Below are 21,222 nucleotides of genomic sequence, written 5' to 3'. Positions count from 1 at the left end.
CTGGGGAGTCCTCGCTGCCCACCCACAAACGTGGCTGGTTCTACTGGTACCCCTGTACCAGCCAGGGAGACATGGCTGTGCCAACGGTATTTGTGGGAAGTGTCTGTCCCAGCTGTGGTGTCCATCCCAGCTGTGGTGTCCATCCCAGCTATGGTGTCTGTCCCAGCTAAGATGTCCATCCCAGCTAAGATGTTCTTCTCCACTAAGATGTCCGTCCCAGCTACGGTGTCCATCCCAGGAAAGGGTCCATCCTAGCCATTGTGTCCATCCCAGGGAGGGTGTCCAGCCCCAGGAAGTGTCCATCCCAGCTAAGGTGTCCATCCCAGCTAAGATATCTGTCCCAGCCATGGTGTCCATCCCAGCTGTGGTGTCCATCTCAGCTGTGGTGTCCATCCCAGTAAGATATCTGTCCCAGCCACGGTGTCCATCCTAGCTATGGTGTCCATTCCAGCTAAGACGTCCATCCCAGCTAAGATGTCCATCCCAGCTATGGTGTCCATCCCAGCCATGGTGTCCATCCCAGCTATGGTGTCCATCCCAGCTATGGTGTCCATCTCAGCTGTGGTGTCCATCCCAGTAAGATATCTGTCCCAGCTATGGTGTCCATCCCAGCTGTGGTGTCTGTCCCAGCTGTGGTGTCCATCCCAGCTAAGATGTTCTTCTCCACTAAGATGTCCGTCCCAGCTATGGTGTCCATCCCAGGAAAGGGTCCATCCTAGCCATTGTGTCCATCCCAGGGAGGGTGTCCAACCCCAGGAAGTATCCGTGCCAGCTATGGTGTCCACCCCAGCTGTGGTGTCCATCCCAGCTGTGGTGTCCGTCCCAGCTAAGATGTCCATCCCAGCTAAGATGTTCTTCTCCACTAAGATGTCCGTCCCAGCTATGGTGTTCATCCCAGGAAAGGGTCCATCTTAGCCATTGTGTCCATCCCAGGGAGGGTGTCCAGCCCCAGGAAGTGTCCATCCCAGCTAAGGTGTCCATCCCAGCTAAGATATCTGTCCCAGCCACGGTGTCCATCCCAGCTATGGTGTCCATCCCAGCCATGGTGTCCATCCCAGCTATGGTGTCCATTCCAGCTAAGATGTCCATCCCAGCTATGGTGTCCATCCCAGCTATGGTGTCCATTCCAGCTAAGATGTCCATCCCAGCCATGGTGTCCATCCCAGTTATGGTGTCCATCCCAGCTAAGATGTCCATCCCAGTGTCCTGGGTTCAGCTGGGATAGAGTTAATTTTTACAGGAACCTGGGAGGTGGGGGGCATAGCTGGGGCAGCTGACCTGAACTGGCCAAGGAGCTATTCCATACCATGTGACATCATGCTCAGTATATAAAGGGGGAGCGGGCCGGGGGGTGGGCTCTTCTTTTCGGTGGGGGAAGTGGCAGAGCGTCGGGTCCCGGGTGGTGAGCAGTTGCACTGTGCATCACTCTTTTTGTATACTTTTTCATTAGTACCGTTGTTGTTGTTGCAATTTCTTTGTGTTGTTCCAGTAAACTGCCTTTATCTCAACCCTCGAGGTTCCAGGTTTGGTTTTTTTTTTCTCTCCTCCGTCTTCCCCCCATCCCACCGGAGGGGGGCGGGAGGAGTGAGCGAGCGGCCGCGTGGTCCTTTGTTACCGGCTGGGCTGAAACCACGACAGTCCTTTTTGGCGCCCAACGTGGGGCACGAAGGGTTGAGATAACGACAGATCTGGCCAGAGCGTGTTGAAACAAATTTGTCATACGCATTTCTTATACTAGATAAATAGATGTTAGTCACAATGCTGATTCAGCTGTTTACATGGTGGCGTTTTGTAAGTTCTTATATGCTTTATGTATTGCCTGTAGTTGCATATCTCATCTCTGGGAGAGTGATTGGGATTATCATTTTGCTGTACTGGGCAATGTCGACTTGTGAAATGATTACATCACTGGTCATGAGGTTAAGCTGTTATCTGTATGAGGCAGTGATATCATTTCCAGACTTTGGGCACCTTCTGTCGGATTTTATTGGTAATTACACCCAACCCATGGGGAAGTCAGGGGGGGATACTTCCCCCCATCCGTTCCCCTCCCTTTTCTCTTTCCAACTAATTACAACAGTTTTCGAGAATTTTGAATATCCTTGGGATGCGCAAGCCTGTGTGCTGTTAGTGCTATGCCTCCTGACTATGTTTCAGGTCTTGTCTAGGGCTACAAAGAGGCTCTTTAAGAGTACCACCCAGAGATCTGTCCCAAAGCTGGATATTCATGGGTGGCACGGCGTGTGGGAGGATGTGGGCAGGTATCTAGAGAACTTCTCACCTCCAGTGACTTGGAAGTTCACTCCCGAACAACTGCAGAACCCTCATGAAGTGATAGAATTTTTGAAAGGAAAATGCTGTGGCTATCCCAGAGACACACAACTCACTACACTGTGCTGGGCCCTGGCCGGTATCTACCAAACCCTGCTTGATACTATGCAGCACCCCCAGGGGGAAAAGGGGGAAAAGATGGAAAACAAGACAACATGCACCGTGGCTGCCCCAACCCCGACAACATGCACCGTGGCCGCCCCTACCACGACAACAGGTACCATGGCTGCCCCTACCCCGGTGACAGATACTGCCACTAAACCAGAGAACCAACCTGTGCCAGTATCAGTTGCCCCTGTACAGAAAAAGAAACACACAAAGAAATCAGTTCGCTCAGTGAGAGATGAAGATGAACCAGGGTCATCGCGAGAACAGGAGGAAGAGGCAGAACCTGAAATAATTACCCGATCTCTATCCCTGAGTGAGTTGCGTGACATGCGAAAAGATTTTAGCCGCCACCCAGGTGAGCACATTGTTACCTGGCTGCTCCGATGCTGGGATAATGGGGCTAGTAGTGTGGAATTAGAGGGTAAGGAAGCCAAGCAGTTGGGATCTCTGTCTAGAGAAGGGGGTATCGACAAGGCAATTGGGAGAAAAACACAAGTCCTCAGCCTCTGGAGGCGACTTCTGTTAGGTGTAAAGGAAAGATACCCTTTCAGGGATGAAGTTACATGTCACCAAGGCAAGTGGACCACCATGGAGAGAGGTATCCAGTACCTGAGGGAATTAGCCGTGCTGGAGGTGATTTATAATGATCCAGAAAATGCGCAGTCACCCACAGATCCAGATGAAGTCCAATGCACACAACCGATGTGGCGGAAGTTTCTACGAAGTGCACCACCAACCTATGCCAACTCATTGGCAGTAATGTCCTGGAAAGAAGGCTATGGACAAACGGTGGATGAATTGGCTGTCCAACTCCGGCAATATGAAGGAAGTCTCTCTTCCTCCCTACGGGCCTGTGTCTCAGCTGTAGAGGAATTGTCCCGAGAGTTCCAGCAATTCAAAGTAGATATGTCCTCCTCCTCACCTGTACAGGCCCGCATTGCAGTTATTGGGAGTAAGCGTTCCTCTGCCCAAGAGAGAGGAGAGAGAAAGTACACACGACGGGCTAACCTGTGGTTTTACCTGCGTGACCATGGAGAGGACATGAGGAAGTGGGATGGAAAACCTACCTCAGTCTTGGATTCACGGGTACGGGAGTTGCGAGAAAAAGCAACCAGAAAAGAAGATTCTTCTTGGAAAACTGCTGCTCCAGTTTCCCGTGAGCAGTCCCCCGGGCGCAGTAGATGGGCCGATCTCATTTCTGATCCTCTTGAAGGGACTTCTGATTCACATGTGCAAAAAGTGGGTAACAGATATTCTAACCAGGATTAGAGGGGCCCTGCCTCCAGCCAGGTGGAGGAGAGGGACAACCGAGTCTACTGGACAGTGTGGATTCGATGGCCTGGCACGTCAGACCCACAGGAATATAAGGCTCTAGTAGACACTGGTGCACAATGTACCCTAATGCCATCAAGTTATAAAGGGGCAGAACCCATCCGTATCTCTGGTGTGACAGGGGGATCCCAAGAGCTAACCGTATTGGAAGCCGAAATGAGTCTAACCGGGAATGAGTGGCATAAACACCCCATTGCAACTGGCCCAGAGGCCCCGTGCATCCTTGGTATAGATTATCTCAGAAGGGGGTATTTTAAGGACCCAAAAGGGTACCGTTGGGCCTTTGGTATAGCTGCATTGGAGACAGAGGAGATTGAACAGCTGTCTACCCTGCCTGGTCTCTCCCAGGACCCTTCGGTTGTGGGGTTGCTGAAGGTTGAAGAACAACAGGTGCCAATTGCTACCACGACGGTGCACCGGCGGCAATATCGCACCAACCGAGACTCCCTGATCCCCATCCATAAGCTGATTTGCCAATTGGAGAGCCAAGGAGTGATCAGCAAGACTCACTCACCCTTTAATAGTCCCATATGGCCCGTGCGGAAATCTAATGGGGATTGGAGACTAACAGTAGATTATCGTGGGCTGAATGAAGTCACGCCACCGCTGAGCGCTGCTGTGCCAGATATGTTAGAGCTTCAATATGAACTGGAATCAAAGACAGCTAAGTGGTATGCCACAATTGACATTGCTAATGCATTTTTCTCCATTCCTTTGGCAGCGGAGTGCAGACCACAGTTTGCTTTCACTTGGAGGGGTGTCCAGTACACCTGGAATCGACTGCCCCAGGGGTGGAAACACAGCCCCACTATTTGCCATGGACTGATCCAGACTGCACTAGAAAAAGGTGAAGCTCCAGAGCACCTGCAATATATTGATGACATCATCATATGGGGCAGCACGGCAGAAGAAGTTTTTGAGAAAGGGAAGAAAATAATCCAAATCCTTTTGAAGGCTGGCTTTGCCATAAAAGAAAGTAAGGTCAAGGGACCTGCGCAGGAAATCCAGTTCTTAGGAGTAAAATGGCAAGACGGGCGTCGTCAGATCCCTGCGGACGTGATCAACAAAATAGCAGCTATGTCCTCACCGACTAATAAAAAGGAAACACAGGCTTTCTTAGGTGTTGTGGGCTTTTGGAGAATGCATATTCCAAATTACAGTCAAATTGTAAGTCCTCTCTACCAAGTTACCCGGAAGAAGAATGATTTTAAATGGGGGCCTGAGCAACGACAAGCCTTTGAACAAATTAAGCGGGAGATTGTTCATGCAGTAGCTCTTGGGCCAGTCCGGACAGGACCAGATGTTAAAAATGTGCTCTACACTGCAGCTGGGGAGAATGGCCCTACCTGGAGCCTTTGGCAGAAAGCACCTGGAGAGACCCGAGGCCGACCCCTGGGGTTTTGGAGTCGGGGATATCGAGGATCCGAGGCTCGCTATACTCCAACTGAAAAAGAGATATTGGCAGCATATGAAGGAGTTCGAGCCGCTTCAGAAGTGGTTGGTACTGAAACACAGCTCTTCTTAGCACCCCGACTGCCAGTGCTGGGCTGGATGTTCAAAGGGAAAGTTTCCTCTACACATCACGCGACTGATGCCACGTGGAGTAAGTGGATTGCACTGATCACACAACGGGCTCGCATAGGAAACCCCAGTCGCCCAGGAATTTTAGAAGTGATCACGGACTGGCCAGAAGACAAAGACTTTGGAATGTTGCCAGAGGAGGAGGTGACACGGGCTGAAGAGGCCCCGCTGTATAATAAACTGCCAGAAAATGAGAGGCAATATGCCCTGTTCACTGATGGGTCCTGTCGCATCGTGGGAAAACATCGGAGGTGGAAGGCTGCTGTATGGAGTCCTACACGACTAGTTGCAGAAACTGCTGAAGGAGAAGGTGAATCGAGTCAGTTTGCGGAGGTGAAAGCCATCCAGCTAGCATTAGATATTGCTGAAAGAGAAAAGTGGCCAGTGCTCTATCTCTATACTGACTCATGGATGGTGGCAAATGCCCTATGGGGGTGGCTACAGCAATGGAAGAAGGGCAACTGGCAAAGCAGAGGCAAACCCATTCAAGGGGTTGTTTTTGCTCAGGGACCTGGGTACACCTGGTGGGTGATGCAGAAGGATGGGGAAGTTCGATGTGTACCTCAGGGAGATTTGATTTTGGGAGAGAATAGCCAGTGAATTGGGCTGTATGATACCTAACTGCTAAATACCCTGCCAATGCATGTCATTGTATCTATAGTGTCTATATGCCATATCAAGGGTATTACTGTAAGAATTACCCAAATGACTGCGGGATGGACTTTGAAACTAAGCCAAGTACAACAGCGACAGAACTTGAACTGACACCCAGCAATTTCCTCAAGATCAACATCCTCGACCTGCAGAACAAGGGCGTGAGTTGCACCAAATGTACTAGCCACAAGTTCCAGAGGCAGCATACAACAACCCACCATCTCACACCATCTCTCTTATCCTGAAGAACTGTTACAACAGATGGAGCCCCAAAGTCATGGACTAAATAAAATCAATGGACACATTAGAGGAATAGCCCATACGCTAAAGGAATACCATTCGCGTGTGTGTGTGTGTGCGGGGGGACGACGGGGACGGACGCAAGTCCATATACTTATATATATAAGACAAGGAAGTGGTAGTGGTCGATTGGAAAATGTAAGATCTGGGCATGATGTAGATGGTATAGAATAAGGGGTGGATAATGTCCTGGGTTCAGCTGGGATAGAGTTAATTTTTACAGGAACCTGGGAGGTGGGGGGCATAGCTGGGGCAGCTGACCTGAACTGGCCAAGGAGCTATTCCATACCATGTGACATCATGCTCAGTATATAAAGGGGGAGCGGGCCGGGGGGTGGGCTCTTCTTTTCGGTGGGGGAAGTGGCAGAGCGTCGGGTCCCGGGTGGTGAGCAGTTGCACTGTGCATCACTCTTTTTGTATACTTTTTCATTAGTACCGTTGTTGTTGTTGCAATTTCTTTGTGTTGTTCCAGTAAACTGCCTTTATCTCAACCCTCGAGGTTCCAGGTTTGGTTTTTTTTTTCTCTCCTCCGTCTTCCCCCCATCCCACCGGAGGGGGGCGGGAGGAGTGAGCGAGCGGCCGCGTGGTCCTTTGTTACCGGCTGGGCTGAAACCACGACACCCAGCTATGGTGTCCATCCCAGCTATGGTGTCCATTCCAGCTAAGATGTCCATCCCAGCCATGGTGTCCACCCCTGGGAAGTGCCCCCCCCAGCGGCTGCCCCCCAGGAAGGGGTGGCAGGCCTCGGGCACAGGCTCGGGGTGCCCATTGCCAAGAGCAACATCCCGAGCTGGTTTTAGCCCGGGATCACTGGGAGCCAGAGCTGCCCGCCACATTGGGGTCCACCATGGGCCCATCTTGGGCTCCTTGTCCCTGCACCTTCCCAGAGTGGGGACCCCCCCTTGCTGGGGGTCCTCCTTGCTGCTGGGTGCCAGGTGCCCCCCCCCAGCCTCCCCCACTGCTTGTTGCCCCCCCTTGACCTGGTCCTGGCCCCCTTAGAGCCTCCCCCCTTGCTCAAGGCCCCCCCTCACTGTGGTCCTGGCCCCCTCATTGCTCACAGGATCCCTCAACCTGATCCTGCACCCCCTAGACCCCCTCCCCTCCAGCTCAGACCCCCCCAGACCCCCCGTCCTCCCCTGCCCAGGACCCCCAGTCCTCCGCCATTGCTCAGAGCCCCCCCCAGGCCGGGCCGCCCGTTGCTAGGCGACGGCCGCGCGCTCCCAGCATGCCCCGCGGGGCCGTTGCCATGGCGGCGGGACGCGGCGCGGCCCGGGGAGGGCGGGAGGCCGCATGGCGGGCAGCGGAGCGGTGGGCGATCTGCGGGGTCTTTACCGCTGGTTGGACGCCGTGCCGCTCTCCCGGCCACGCAGGAACATCGCCCGGGATTTCAGCGACGGGGGTGGGACGGGGGGGCCCGGGGGGACGGGGACGGGGCGGAGGGGGGGGCCGGGCCTGCGGCTGGGCCTAGGCCGGAGTGGCCACCGGGCCTTGTGGGCCCGGGGCAGGGGGTCCCGGGGTGCCCGCCGCCCCCAGCCCCTCTCCTCATCTCCTCCCCCAGTGCTGGCAGCCGAGGTGGTGAAGTTCTTCTTCCCCACCATGGTGCAGCTGCACAGCTACGTGCCCGCCAGCTCCACGCCGCAGAAGCTCGCCAACTGGGGCCATCTCAATAGGTAGCGGGGCGAGCAGCCCCCCTGTTCCCTCCCTCCTGTTCCCCCCCACCCCTTCCCGCTGTACAGAGAGTCCCTGTTTGTCCTGGCTGGTGACCTGGCCAGCTGGGACACAGCTAAGGGTTCTGCGGGCAGCGGGGGTGCCTGCCTCCCTGCCCTCCTGGGTGCTCATTTGACTCCTCTTTTAGGAAAGTGCTGAGTAAGCTGAACTTCTCCATTCCGGGTGACATGATCCGGCAGGTCGTGCAGTGCCGGCCGGGCACGGTGGAGCAGGTGCTGCTCGTGCTGCAGCAAAAGATCGAGGAGAAGCAGCAACAGAGCAAGGCGGTGTCTAGCCCAGGCCAGGTCAGTGGGGCCTGGGGGAAGGGGGGCACCCAGTGTGCCATGTCTTGCTTGTAGGTGCCATGTGCCATGGGCAAGAGGGCAATGAGGGTGAGTGGCCACCCCACAGAGAGGTCAGTGTAATCAGGGCAGGGCCAGGGGAGCCGGGCTGAGCTCTAGACATCCTTGTGGGTGTCACTATCCCATCTCATCACAAGGATCCTGTTGCCATCTCCCTGTCTGCAGCTCCACGGGGAAGTGCAGTGGGGTGTTCAGAGGCAGGGGAGCCCCTCGCGTGGGCAGAGCCGGGGTAGGAGCACCCCACTGGGAGCGATGCAGGCGGCACGGCCGCAGATGGCAGCCGTGCGCTGTCGTGGGAAGTGCTGCGGTCCCTCTTGCTCTGCAGCCTTGACTTGGCCCGGGCTGTCTCTGCCAGTGACTCTGGTGCTCAGGTCAAAGGAGGAATTCGCTAGGGGAAGGGCTGTGGCCCTGAAGCAGACAGGAATTCAGGCAGATGAGTCCCAGCCCTGCCTTCAGGCTGTAACGCTGGCACAGCAGGCACTGCAGCCATGCTGGGAACACCCTGCTCTGAACTGGCCTCTCCCACTGCTGTGGGAGCAAACCCCCCACCCCAGTGTTCCCCAGGGCCTCAAGCCCCAGCACCGCTCAGCAAGGGGTGGCACGAGCAGCCAGGCAGGCTGGGGTACCTGTCCCCCCTTCTCCTGACACTGGGGCCTGGCCAGGCCCCCTGTCTGCACAGGGGCTGTTTGTGGGCTCACCCACAGGGCAACCCACTGCTCATGGCCAGGCGTGATGGGTGTTTTCCTGCCTCTCCGTGCAGGAGCTGGGCGTACGGGCAGCGCTAGAAGATATCAGCTACCTGGAGACGGGTAGGGCCGGTGCGTGGCACATCGGGAAGGAAGGTCCCATCCTGGCCATACTATGGGCTCCCTGGGTCCCAAACCATGACCTTGGAGGGGGGGCATACACAGCCCTGTCTTGTGCTGGGGCACCCAAATAACGAGCCTGGCCAGCCCTGGGGGGATAGGAGACACTGCTGGAAGGGTGCATCCTGGTGGTGGTGGTGGTGGTGGGGCAACAGAGCTGTTTGGGCAGATGATGTGCTAACTGCTGTGTTTTGCAGGCTACTCAAAGGCAAAGAGCAGCATGGGAGGAGGCTATGCCCAGGATTCTCCCAGAGCTGCTGGGTAAGGACTGCTGGTGCTGTGCAGGGACACTGCAAGCATGTGCTGGGTGCTGGTGAGGTGGCCCTCCTGGGGTCTTCTTGAGGGAAGAGGCTTTGGGGGTCCCCGTGGGGGTCAGATGAGCCCAGTGCTACAGAGGCAGTGGTGTGTGGGGCAGGATGTGGAGGAGCTGGGCATGTGCCTGAGCCCCATGGCCTGTATGGCTCCATGGGCTGTGAGCATTGCTCCAGGAGGGGTCAGTTATTGTCCCGGCATTTCCTTTCCTGGTCCAGGGTGAAGAAGAGCTGCCATGGCTGTGCCCAGGCTCCCCTGGGGGATTCTGCCATCCGCCTGCAGCTGGCAGAGAGGGAGCAGGCCCTGCTCCTGGCGCAGGAAACCATCCAGGTGAGCCCACCCTCCATCAGCCCAGCCAAGTGCTGTCCCCGTGGCGGCACCGAGGCAGGGACAGCCTCCCTTTGCCTTCCCAACTGTCCTGTGACAGTGGTGTACATGACAGCCCAAACAGGCATTTGCTCGGTGCCATCAGCCTCCTGGGCTGCTCCTGTCTCTGTACCCAGGCTCTGGTGGCACCCTCAGGCATGGGCCAGCCTGGCACTGGCTTTGCCGTGGTCCAGCTGGCCAGCGTCTGGCTCGGATGCTCCTCTGGCTGCTCCTGGGCAGGGCCGGGCTTCTAAAAGGTCTGGTCAAACCGGGCTAGAAAGGCAGCAATGCCTCAGCCTGGCCTGGAGATGTGGTTCTGTCCCTGCGGCCGTCTGCTGCAGCAGGTGTTTTTCTGGCATTTATCGGGTAAAAGCCCTTGTAAAGCCTCAGCCTGCAGATCTCCCCCTGGGGTGAACAGCTTTCTCTTTCAATCCTTCCTGCCTGGGCGTGCCCTCAATCTCTGTGGCACGCACCCACATCAGTCACATCAATCCGTGATTCCCAAAATGTTCCCGATCCTCATCCTTTCTGGTCTGTCTTCCAGCCCGCAGTAATGAGGGTGATGCAGAACGGGCATGGCAGCTGCACAGACCCTCTGCTCGTGGCTTGCTGTGGCCCCTGGACCACCCTTGGGGCTGCAGACCAGGCTCTGGACATCCCTTATTCGCCCCTGGGCAGTGGGTGATTTTTGAAATGGAGCTTCATTCAGCACGAAGCCAGGGCAGTGGCTCTGTCTTATCTAAAACCGGGGCTTTTCTGCTGGAAAACATCTCCTAAGATGTAAAATTTTGAAAGAGGGGAAGGAATGCTGTGGGGCATCTTAGATGGGAAGAGCTGTCACCAGGTCCTGGTGGGGAGCTGGGACTCCCGGGTCATGTTTTGCGGGAGTGTGAACTTGAGGTGGGTTGTTGTAGGAGCTGGAATTGGGACCCCAAATCTGGCAGTGGTGCTCACCTGCCTCAGCTTCCCTTGTGGTTAAAGATGGCTGATGCCGCTCAGTGACCCCAGCAGCCACATCAGCCCAGCCCTGAGTTCCCTGTCCCCCCCGCCCCGCCCCGTCCCCCTCGTCCGCGCTGCTGGCTGTCAGGCAAGCCCCGCCCCCCCCCCAAGCCTGTCTGGGGTGGATGGATGTGCCTCCTTCTCCCCAAAACCAAGCTGAGGGGGTGTCGGGGTCTCTGCTCAGATCCTGCAGCTGAAGGTGGGGAGGCTGGAGCAGCTGCTGCACCTCAAGAATGTGCGGATAGACGACCTCAGCCGGCGTCTGCAGGAAGCCCAGTGCCAACAGCGGTGAGCGGACCCTCGCCTGCCTGGCAGCCCCTTGCCCGGGACTGCCCCCCCGCTGCCTGCCCCACCTCTCCCACCCGTGGGATCTCCTGCTGACCTGGAAGAGCCATCCCAGTGCCTCCCAGTTGCCCCAGTTCCCAGGACAGACTCTCAAGGGCAAAAGCCAGAGGTGGCAAAGGCAGATGCAGAAGCAGGGACCTCCGTGCCCACCTCCGGGTCCCCCCGCCATGCCTGCTGGCGGGCAGGGAGGCAGCAGCATCGCTACCACATGGGTTTCGCTCAGCCCTCCAGCCATCGCCCGCCGACAGCAGTGGTTCCTCCTTCCTTTGTCTTGCAGTCAGTAATTAAAAAGCCGGGTCATCACTCGGAGACCTCCCTTCCAGGCTGAGTCGCTGCGGGGGTCCCGCCTGCCCCAGCCTGGGGGTATTTATTTATTTCCCAGCTGATCCAGCATCGAGGGGCTGTCAGCAGCGTGGGGACGCCACTGGGCTGCCCCGGGCTGGGGAGACGTGCGCTGGCGGAGGCTGAGATTTAATCCCTTACCCAAAGCTGTTTGTTTTTGTAATCTCTGAGAAAATCCGTGCTTCAGCACACAGACCTGCTCGTGGGTCTGGCACTGACCGCGTGGGCAACCTAGCTGTGGGGTGGGGGTACCCGGTAGTACCCCCCGCTCCTCTGCCTGCCCTTGGCTGGTCCTGGGGCCGTCCCCACCGGTGGGGAGATGCCTGGGGTTGGGTCTGGCCACAACCTTCACTGCACGGGAGTCACCTGCGGCCTTTTTTAGGGTCAAACACGATTGTTTTTTCCAGTGCGGGGCCGAGCCGTGCGCGGTGTCACGCGTGCTGGAGGCGAGGACACGGCTGGGGCTCCAGCAGCTCCCTGGGAACGAAGCCCCGCACTTTTTAAGCGTTCTGGCATCTGGAGGCTGCAGGAAGAGGTTTTTTTTTTTGGGGGGGGGGACAGATTAGCCCCTGGGGTGTGCCGTGTCCCCTGTCCCTGCCTGTGAGATCCAGCCCTGCCTGCGAGCCCTGACCCCGCTGCCCCCCGCCCCGGGGGGACGGCTCTTGCCTTGCACGGTGTGTGTGTGTGGCGGGGGGGCCGCTGCCTCCCCCCCGCTCATTCCCAGGAGGGTGGACGTGCATTTTGGAAGGGAACCGGCTGCCTTTTCCCGGCCAGGGACGTGTCCCGGTTGCCGTTCCCACCCTCGACGCCCCCGATGGCCGGCTCCCGCCGGTGAGCCGAGCCGTGGCCCTTTTCCCCCGTGCTCCCTCTCATCACCGAAGGGGCCCGGGTTCGGACATTGAGGTCTGAGCAATAAAAATTGCCAGGCGATGATAGGTTGCCATAGCAACCGTATCGCCCGGGGATGAGGGGGGACACCGGCGGGGTGCCCCCCCTCCCCTCCGCGCCGCCGCGCACCCCGCCGCCCACGTGTGGCGCCCTACAGCCGTGCGCTTCCCCCCCCCATTGGCTGCCCCAGTCCCTTCGCCACGCCTCCTAGCGACAGTCCCGCCCCTTGGAGACGACCCTACTCCCGCCGGACCGCTCCTCGGGAAGCGGCGCCGTCGGAAAGGCAGCCGATGGGCGTGGCGGGGAGGCGTGACCGCCGAGGGGGTGGACCAATAGGGACGGCGGAGGGTGTGTCGGGGCCAATAGGAGGGAGGGGGGCGTGTCCCGGTAGTGGGAAGCGGGGAGCGGGGAGCACGGCGGCGTCCGGGACGCACCGGCCGGGGGTGAGTGAGGAAGGGACGGGGACGGCGGGGACGGGGAGGGACCCCCGGGCTTCCCCCTCCCCGTATTGTTCCCTCTGGGCATGACTGCTCCGGTGGGGTCCTCGCTCTCCCGGTCCCGGTGGGCTGGAGTAGGATGCTCGCCCGGGCCGGTCGCTGTCCCGTCATGCTGCAGAGGGGAGCACCGAGGCCGGGGGCGCATCCCCGGGACCCCCTTTGCAGCATTGGGGCTGAGCCGGCGGAGGGTGAAAACACGGGTGTGTGTGTGTGTGTGGATACCCACACCCACGCGTGACGGGGACCGGGGCCGCGCCGGTGATGGCGGAGGCAGATTGGGGCCACCCGGCGTGGCTCGGGCGGGGAGGCGTGCGTCAGCTCCGCCGCCTCCTTACTGCCGCTCGCCCCCGGCCTGGGGGGGCCGGGGAGCCCCGGGAACGGGCTGAGCGCTGGGGACCCGCTGCCCGGGCTGCTGGGGGGGCAACGGCGTGGGACTGTCGGTGGGGTCTGTGGAGTGCCCACTACCCCGGGACTGCAGCCACGGGGGGGCGAGTCTTGACCCCCTCAAGGGCACGGGGAGCCCGTGGGCCCCGCGTTTGCCCCTGCTGCGAGCCCAGGCGCGGTGCCCACCCTGGTTGCCGAGTCCCCCACCGCCAGCCCCACACTTTGCCCCTGCTCAGGGGCCGCTTGCCCTGTGTCCCCCTCCTCCCTGTGTCCAGTCCTGGGGTCTCCTCCCACCCTGTGCTGCCCATGGATGCATTTCGGTGTCCCCTCGTGCATCTCTCTAGGCATCCCCAAATCCTGGGCTTTTCCCTCCCAGCTCTTTTCCAGGCTGGATCATCTCATCTTTGGGCAGCAGCACTGCGGGGCGCCGGGGCTACGGTGAGGGTCTGCCACCCGCGCCCCCCCCCCCCCGCCCCTGGAGAGGCTTCCTGCCCTTTAGCTCTACTTTTTTTTTTTTATCTTATTTTCCTCCAGGGCTGACACTGTTAATGCTTTTTCCATGAATTTCCCTGTGCTCGGCAAGCTGGGCTGCTGACGGCACCGTTTCAGGCACCTGCCTCCTACTGCCGGATTCCTCGGGTGCCCAGTGTTGGGACCAGGTTACCGGTGGTGGGATCAGGTGCCCGGTGATGTTACCAGCCCGTGTTTGGTCTCCCACAGCCTCCTGTGGGACAGCAGGGCTGGGTGAGCCCCAGGGAGGAGGTTTGAGCCTGAGCTTCCATCAAAGGGGTCTTTGGGGTGTCAGATCCTGGACCCCTGGGTGGGAGGTGGGGGGCATGAGCCCTGTCACCCCCAGACTGTCTCTGGTGGCTCTTCCTGCCTTAATGCAGGGACAGTGCCCACCCTGGTGCTGGGGGGGTCATCCCTGAGAGCCGGCAGAGCAGGAGCCTGGGCTGGCTGGGTCACACCGCAGACTCATGGTGGAGCGGGACAGAGGAGCTGCCCGTCCTGCCACTGCTCCTGCCCTGCCTGTGCCCATCACGCCTTGGGGTAGGGCTGGATGCAGGCCCTGGCACGCTGCCTGCTGCTGGCCGAAGCCGGGCTGCCTGACGCCCCTGAGCTGCAGGAGACTCCTCCCCGGCAGGTCTGTGCCGGAACAGTGCCGGAGTCGCAGCCGTGCATTGCCGTCGTGTCCGTGGTGCTCGGCTGGCTCTGGCACCCGGACGGAGGCAGCAGATGCCCTCCCCGGCTCTGCCTGTCCCTGCCTAACCCTGCCCGTTCCTTCCGCAGCTCCGGTGCTCGGGAGCAGCGGCAGTGGCCCCGGAGGATGGCCTCCTGTCCGTGCCTTTGAAGTTTTGCGCAAGGACGACTGCTGTGGGGACACATGGCTACGGCTAGCAAGGGTGAGTCCCCGGCGTCCCCTCCTGCCTGCCTGCCCCTTGCCCCTTCCCAGGCTCCTTGCTCCTGATACGGGACCAGTCTCCAAGTTTGATGCTCCTTCCCGGTGAAGCCCCTCTGCCCGCGGCCCTGCCGGGGGGTCTCTCTGCCCATGACCCTGCTGAGGGGGTCCCTCTGCCTGCAGCCAGGGATGCAAGGGCTGCCTGGAGCTGCCCTCTCCATGCCCAGGGAGCAGCTGAGCAAGTCAGAGGCTATGGGGGAATGGGGGAACATTATTGCTGTTTTTCTGCCGTGAGTTGTGAGTGAGCATCCACTGAGGGGGCTTGCGGCAGGGTGGGGGCTCCGGTGGCATGCTGCCGGCACCACTCAGCTGCAGTCCCCCTTTAGTGATCGGCACAACCCTCGGCACCCACTGCCCCAGGCAGGGCTGGTGCAGGAGGCAATGGGTGCTCCCAGCCTCTCCCAGACCCCGGCTGCCTCCCTGAAAAGCTCTGGCAGTGCCGGGCTTGGGAAGCTGGGCGCTTTGTCAGTGCCAGGAGGGGACCCCAAAAGGTCGCTGGCATGAGGCGCCCTATGGCGGCAGCACCCGGCTCTCTGCCATGCAGAGACAAAGACCGAAGAGGCTCTTTGTGCTGCTGCTGGGCGTGATTTCGTCTTCCTTTGTGTGCCTGGTCACGGCTCCGGCCTCCGCGGCTCCTTCCCCACTGCCGGTGAGCGGGGCCGTGGGATGGGTCCATCCCGGGGGCTTTCCTCCCGCTGGCGGTGAAGCCTCCTTTGGCTTCCCTGCAGGACAAGGGCCAGGCGAGCGGTCTGTCAGTGGTGATGCCAAAGGACAGGCAGGTTGCCTGCTCTGGGCTGTCTTGTTCCTGGCAGCATGGGGGATGGGGGTCCCTGTGCGGGGGAACAGTGTACTGGGGGAGCCCTGAGCCCCCTGTGCTTCCCTGCTTCCAGCCCTGCCTCCCCAGGGATGCTGGGGCCTGGACACCCTTGTTTTGGGAGGCACGCAGCGACTCCGAAGCTGGCATCTGCTTCCAGGGCTTACGATTGCTGCCGACACGTGTGAGGCAGGCGTCCCCCACCATGGCCCACCCCCCCACCATAGGGTGTGTGTCGGACCCCCAAACCCACCCCCTGGGTGCCTGGGGAGCATGGCACCAGACCGGCTGCTGGCACACCGACCGTGCAGGGTCCGGCAGGTCCCGGTGACCCTCCTGCCGTGACTGTGGCAGGACTCAGGGACCTGAGATAAAACACACCAGCTCCAGGTGATTTTTCTGCCCAGCCCCTGCCTGATGGAGGCTCTGCCTGTACCTCTGCCTCTACTTCCCCTTGCTGCCGGGTGGGTGCAGGACGCACAACTGCATTTTGCCCCTGATGAGATTTCCGTGCTGGCTGACTCATGGCAGGTCCTGTGTGGGTGGGTGCCCCTGCCCCTTCCACCTTGCCCCACGCGCCCAGGGCTGTCGAGGTGCCACTGTCACCTGTCCAGGCTCTGCCAGGGGCTGTCCCCTCCTGCCAGGGCGAGGACAGTCCCTGTCAGCCCCTCCTGAGCTGGGACAGGGACACCGTGTGGTGCAGCCTCTCAAGGTCACTGGGGTGTGTGCTGGCGGGTGACCTGGTTCCCGGGACAGCCAGTTCCTGGGACAGCTGCCCATGGTGCCTGGCTGCCATCTTCGCCTTCCTCCGACCTCCCTCTCTCCAGAGGGTCTTCAGACACACCGTGTCAGGGGGCTAGCTGAGCACCGTGGCTGCCTGGGCCGATGATGGCTAAGTGTCCTCTGGACATGCTCGTCCCTGGGGGCCGCTTGGCTTCCTGGACTCCATGCCAGGCATCGGCTGTGCTGCCTCCAAGTGCCGTGTGACGGAGACGCATATTTGGGATTTTCCCTGCCGGTCTCCTGGCAGGCATCAGAGCTCAGCTCCTCCGAGCCCAGAGCTGGCATCAGGATTTCTGATGGCAACCACAGGCTGAGACCTTGCCCGTCACCGCAGCTTCTGTCTGGTGTGTGGGTTCCATGCAGGTCCCAGGGCTCGTCCTGCCCTATGGCACCCAGAGGATGGCACCCATGAGGGTTGCCGTGCCCTGTCACGGTGGGCCGGGGGCTGCCTGCGTTTCGGCAGGGAGGGTCCCATCTGTGTCCCCTTCCCCACTGCAGCCACGTGCAGCTGCATCGCTCTGCAAGCGGCTGAGTCTCTTGTTTTCCCCTGCGTGCGGGGAAGGGATTTCTGCCGAGCTGTTCCGGCTGAACAATGCTGAGTTATTAAATCTCCGGCGTTTCCAGCCTGCTGAGGCACAAAGAGCCTTTTCTTTAAGGAGGCGGCAATCTGCTCCCGGCTGCTGCCAGATGGATGCAATTGGCGGCCGGACTGGGGGGTTTCTTGGGGTGTACTGGGGAGGAGGAGGAAGAGGAGAGAGTGTTTTTTCTTGGAAGCTCACAGAGAGCCTATTGCAAAGGTGCAAGTGAAAGGGCTGCGGTGTCTGTGCCTCTGCGGGCTCCTGCCCGCTGTGGGGACCTCAGTGTCCCCAGGCAGGTGCCTGTCCTCACAGGGCAGGTGCATTTTTGGGTTTCCCCAGGGCACCGTGGGGTTTGCTCCCCAACATGCTGGCCAGCTTTGCAGCCTTGGAGAGCCCTGCCCAACACCCTGGGATGTGTGGGACCCCTTCCCGAGGGAAACTGTCCTTCCTTCCTGTCCTTGTCCCACCTGTGTCCCCTTCCTGGCACAGCACGTGTCTCTGCTCATCACGTTCCTCTGCGCCGAGAAAATCACGGGAGTGAGCAAATGCTGCTGAGCCCAGGGGACAGACAGGACCCTCACAGCCTCTGGACATTGGCTGGTGGCAGGTCCATGTGCTCCCCCCTGCTCAGAGGGTGAGCTCTCTGTGGCCGCTGGTCACCAGTGTCCGTATGCCACCTCCCTAGCCTGTGGCACGAGGCATTTCTGAAATGGGAGAGTGGGGACACTGGGGAAGCCCCTCCATGTCTGATGATGCTCCAGCCTTGGTCTGTCCCCAGGGGCTGCGGGGGGGACGCAGAGCTGGGGACTGGGGACGGAGTGGGTGCATCCTAGGTGGGCAGGGAGTGACGCCTGGGCTCTGTCCTCTCCTCCCTATGCAGGCAGCAAGGTGAAGGGGGGGGGCGTGCGCTTCGCCCCCAGCCAGCTCGCTGAGGGGGCCCACGGCCACGTGCACTTCGATGAGAAGCTCCACGACTCCGCGGTGATGGTGACGCAGGAGAAGGACGGCAGCTTCCTCGTCAAGGTGGGAGCTGTGACCCAGGGGATGGTGGTGGCGGGGGGGGTCCCAGTACCACCCTGGCCTGTCCCTTCACGTGGCAGCAGGGCTGGGTCCATCCTGGGGGCCCTGTGGGGTGGGTGTACCCCCCAGTGCTGCCCATTGTAGCCGTCTGAACTGTGGGGCTCAGGGGACCTGTGGCTTCTGCTGCCTGCAGCTCTGCCTGCTCTGGGGAGGTTTCTATCGCTGCACCTCTGGATGTTGCTCCGTCTCTGTTACAGTTCTCAGATTTGGGGGTGTTTCTTGCCCCGTTAGCTCCCTGGTGTACCTGGGGGGGGCCTGGGAGCACCCTGAGAACCCAGGTGCTTCCCCACGGGGGCTGTGATGCTCCTGAGGGCACAGGTATAAACGTGGGTGCTTTGCTCCATATTCACCCATTTAGCACCCAATTCCTGTGGCTGCATCCAGCCTCTGGCAGCGACGGGGGGCAGGTTTGGGGCTGGCTGGGGCTGGCCCCCGGCCTGTGTTGCTGCTGCCAGATCTGACAGGCTGGGGGTGGGATGCAGGCCCCCTCTGGAAATCAGGGTCTGGTGGCATCACAAGCAGCGGAGCCCAGTCCTGGCAGGGTGGGCTGGGGGACCCTGCTGCACCCTGGACATTGGCGTTGGGGGGGGGACATGGGACGGATATGGCACTGTCTCCTCTGCCCCTGTGTGGGGGGGACGGGGCTGAGCTGGATCTCGCCCTGTGTGCCAGCAGTGCTGTGGCTTCTTGCTTCCCTCTGGCCATGTGGCTGTGGCTGTGGGTGTGTGTTAGCGTGGGTTCAGGTTTGACAGTGGCTCCCAAACCATGCTGGGGGCCGGTCATGGCAGTGGGGACAGCAAGCCATCTTTAATGACACCTTGTATTTCATCCTGGCAGGTTTGCAGACCTGAGCATTTGCTACCTGCCCCGTCCCACAGCTCCTCACCCTGCACAGCAGGGCTGAGTGCCGGGAGTGGAGGCTTTGGTGCTGGCATGCCATGGGCTTTGGTGGCAGTGGGGTCTGGGTGTGAGGTGGGCACCTTGGCAGTGACTTGGAGGTGCAGGTCACCAGTCCTCTGCCCAGAGCTGCTTTATTGTGGCCGCTTTCACCTGGCGCAAAGCCAGCCCCTCCATCCCAGCCTCTCCTTTGGAGGCCTTTTTCTCCCAAGAAGTAAACCCCTCGGAGAGCATTTGGGTTGCTCCAGCGTTGCGTGCAGCAGAGCAATCTGAAACTCCCTTTCAGCTCTGAGTCAGTTATTTGTATCGGGCGGATGATGGGTTATTGCCCTAAAAATGGCAGTGAATTGCTTAGCAATTGCCAATCTGTAGGTGGTTGTTATTATTTTTTCCCACCCGTGCCGTGCAGCGTGCCGTGGGCGCACCGGCACTGCACGTGCCTCTCTGGGGAAGGGGGGCAGCTGCCTGCTGCCCTCGGTGCTGCCAGCCCTGACAGCAGAGCTGGCAGCCACCGTGCCCAGCTCAGCATGCTGGGGCCACGTTTAACCACACATCTCTTCCTTCTGAGTAGATTTGGGGTGCACCCTGCAACCCGCCATGTGTCTCGGAGGCAGGAGACCACCCTCATCCTCTCCCCTATTGAGAAAAGGGTCTTTAGGGCCAGTCACCAAATGTCTTTCTATGGCCTTAAATCCCTGAAGCTGCATGTCGTTGTTTCTGTTGGTTTCTGCGTTGCAGTGATGCTTCGGAGCTGCTCGTAGCCAGAAATGTGCAAGCATATGGTGTGCATTTTATATCTGTGTGTGTATACATAGATGTGTGTGTGTGTGTGTATTAATATGTATTTATGTGGCGGTTGAGGTGCAGCTTGGAGCAGGCTGTACATGTCTGTGTGGAAGACCGAGGGTGCCCGGCTGAATTGTGCCCACAGCAGGGCTTGCCCGCTGCTGCCGGCAGGGTTTGCGGCAGTCGGTGAGAAATGGGTACCCTGTGTCCCTGGGAAGGGATTGCACCCTCGGTCGGGTTGGATCCTGGCTGTGCTCTGGGTTCTGCTGCAAGGAGGGTTTGCAGGCGCGTCCGGAGCTTTGCAGCAGGCGGGGAGCCCACCGCTCCCTTCCCAAAATGGCTTTTTCTGAGTGCAATGGAGATGGAGCCCGCTCTGGAGGCGGCCGGCTCTGTAAGTGCTCTGGTTTTCATCGTGGCAGTGGATAAATGACATTTGAAGGCGTGCTCTTGGAAACGTCTTGGCTTTTAGAGACAAGAAACGGCAGCCGAACACGTTTGGCTTACGCTGGGAAAATTGGTTGCTGCTCCCATGACACCAAAGGGTGGTTGTTCCCAGGGCTTTGCTCAGATCTGGTTATTTTTGCTGCTTGCTTTGTGCTGCCAAAATAGATGTGTTTGTTACATTTTTCCCAATTGTTTAGGAAATAGCCTCTCCAGCTGCTGCCCTCCACCTTCCCGTGGGCTTTTGGGTGCCTGGTGTGTCCCTGTCCCCAGGGTGGGCTGCAGAGGAGGACGGGATGAGACAGGATGATAGCAGTGTGGGACCACCTCCCATGCAACTCAGTGCCTGCTCGAGGCATGGTGTGACCCCCACCCTGTCCCCCCCCTCCTTGCAGGTGGGATTCCTGAAGATCCTCCACAAGTATGAGATCACGTTCCTCCTGCCCCTGGTGCAGAGGCTGGGGAAGGATGTCTGTGCTGTTCCCCTCCCCAATATCAACCTCCGAGTCATCAGCATCACCTCCCTGCCAGAAGGTAAGGTCCCCACTTTGTCCCTACTTTGTCCCCCCTTTGTCCCCACAGTAGCTGCTGTGCCGGCTCCTGGATCCTGCCTTTGCTTCAACGCAGCCATCGAGGGGTGAGCAGCGAGGGGGGCACTGCCTGGGCTGGCGGGGGGGGCTGCCAGACCCAGACGTACCCCTGTAGTGCCTGTGAGGGTGGCAGGGGTGTCTGCCTCATGCTGGAGCCCCGTGGGGAGCATGAACCAAGTGCTCCCGTGGGGCAGGAGGCAGCCGGCAGCCCCCTGGTCCTAGGTGCAGCCGTGGCTGTCAGGATTGAGCCCTCACCAGGCATGGGGGATGATTCCTCTCACCTGGGGAGCCCAGAGGCCCCCCCGGGAGCCTGTAGGGCGTCTTCTGTTGCCGTGGGGTTTCCTGCCTTGTGGGAACTCGATGGGTGAGTGTCCTCCAAAGCATTTTCCAAACCCTGAGCCTTGTCCTTCCCCTGAGCAC

At 59.6% G+C, this 21,222-nt stretch overlaps 2 protein-coding genes across 4 annotated transcripts in view; both read left to right on the top strand.

Annotated features, from left to right (window-relative positions):
- The first annotated feature begins 7,562 nt into the window (after positions 1-7,562).
- Positions 7,563-11,572, top strand: SPEF1 (sperm flagellar 1). 2 transcript variants are annotated; one of them, XM_069797562.1, is made up of 7 exons: positions 7,563-7,705; positions 7,865-7,976; positions 8,162-8,318; positions 9,136-9,184; positions 9,439-9,502; positions 9,772-9,883; positions 11,103-11,572. In XM_069797562.1, the coding sequence occupies exons 1-7, from the start codon at positions 7,597-7,599 to the stop codon at positions 11,208-11,210; spliced, it is 711 nt and encodes a 236-aa protein (XP_069653663.1). In that variant the 5' UTR covers positions 7,563-7,596; the 3' UTR covers positions 11,211-11,572. The 2 variants fall into 2 exon arrangements, with proteins under 2 accessions (XP_069653663.1, XP_069653655.1); XM_069797554.1 differs by having other exon boundaries at positions 9,136-9,193.
- Positions 11,573-12,865: 1,293 nt separating this feature from the next.
- ADISSP (adipose secreted signaling protein) overlaps positions 12,866-21,222 on the top strand; it is a 13,257-nt gene continuing 4,900 nt past the window's right edge. The window contains exons 1-4 of one of the 2 annotated variants that reach the window (XM_069797532.1): positions 12,866-12,936; positions 14,665-14,777; positions 17,889-18,031; positions 20,608-20,746. In XM_069797532.1, the coding sequence (XP_069653633.1) occupies positions 14,759-14,777; positions 17,889-18,031; positions 20,608-20,746 (301 nt within the window). In that variant the 5' untranslated portion in view covers positions 12,866-12,936; positions 14,665-14,758. Of the gene's footprint in view, positions 12,937-13,911; positions 14,034-14,664; positions 14,778-17,888; positions 18,032-20,607; positions 20,747-21,222 lie in introns of those variants that run through there. The other variant, XM_069797541.1, reaches the window with a different exon arrangement.

This window comes from Haliaeetus albicilla, chromosome 1 (genome assembly GCF_947461875.1).
Source record: "Haliaeetus albicilla chromosome 1, bHalAlb1.1, whole genome shotgun sequence".
NCBI lineage: Eukaryota > Metazoa > Chordata > Aves > Accipitriformes > Accipitridae > Haliaeetus > Haliaeetus albicilla.
The sequence above is the reverse complement of the archived record's forward strand: the minus strand, read 5'-3'. Positions and strand labels throughout refer to the sequence as shown.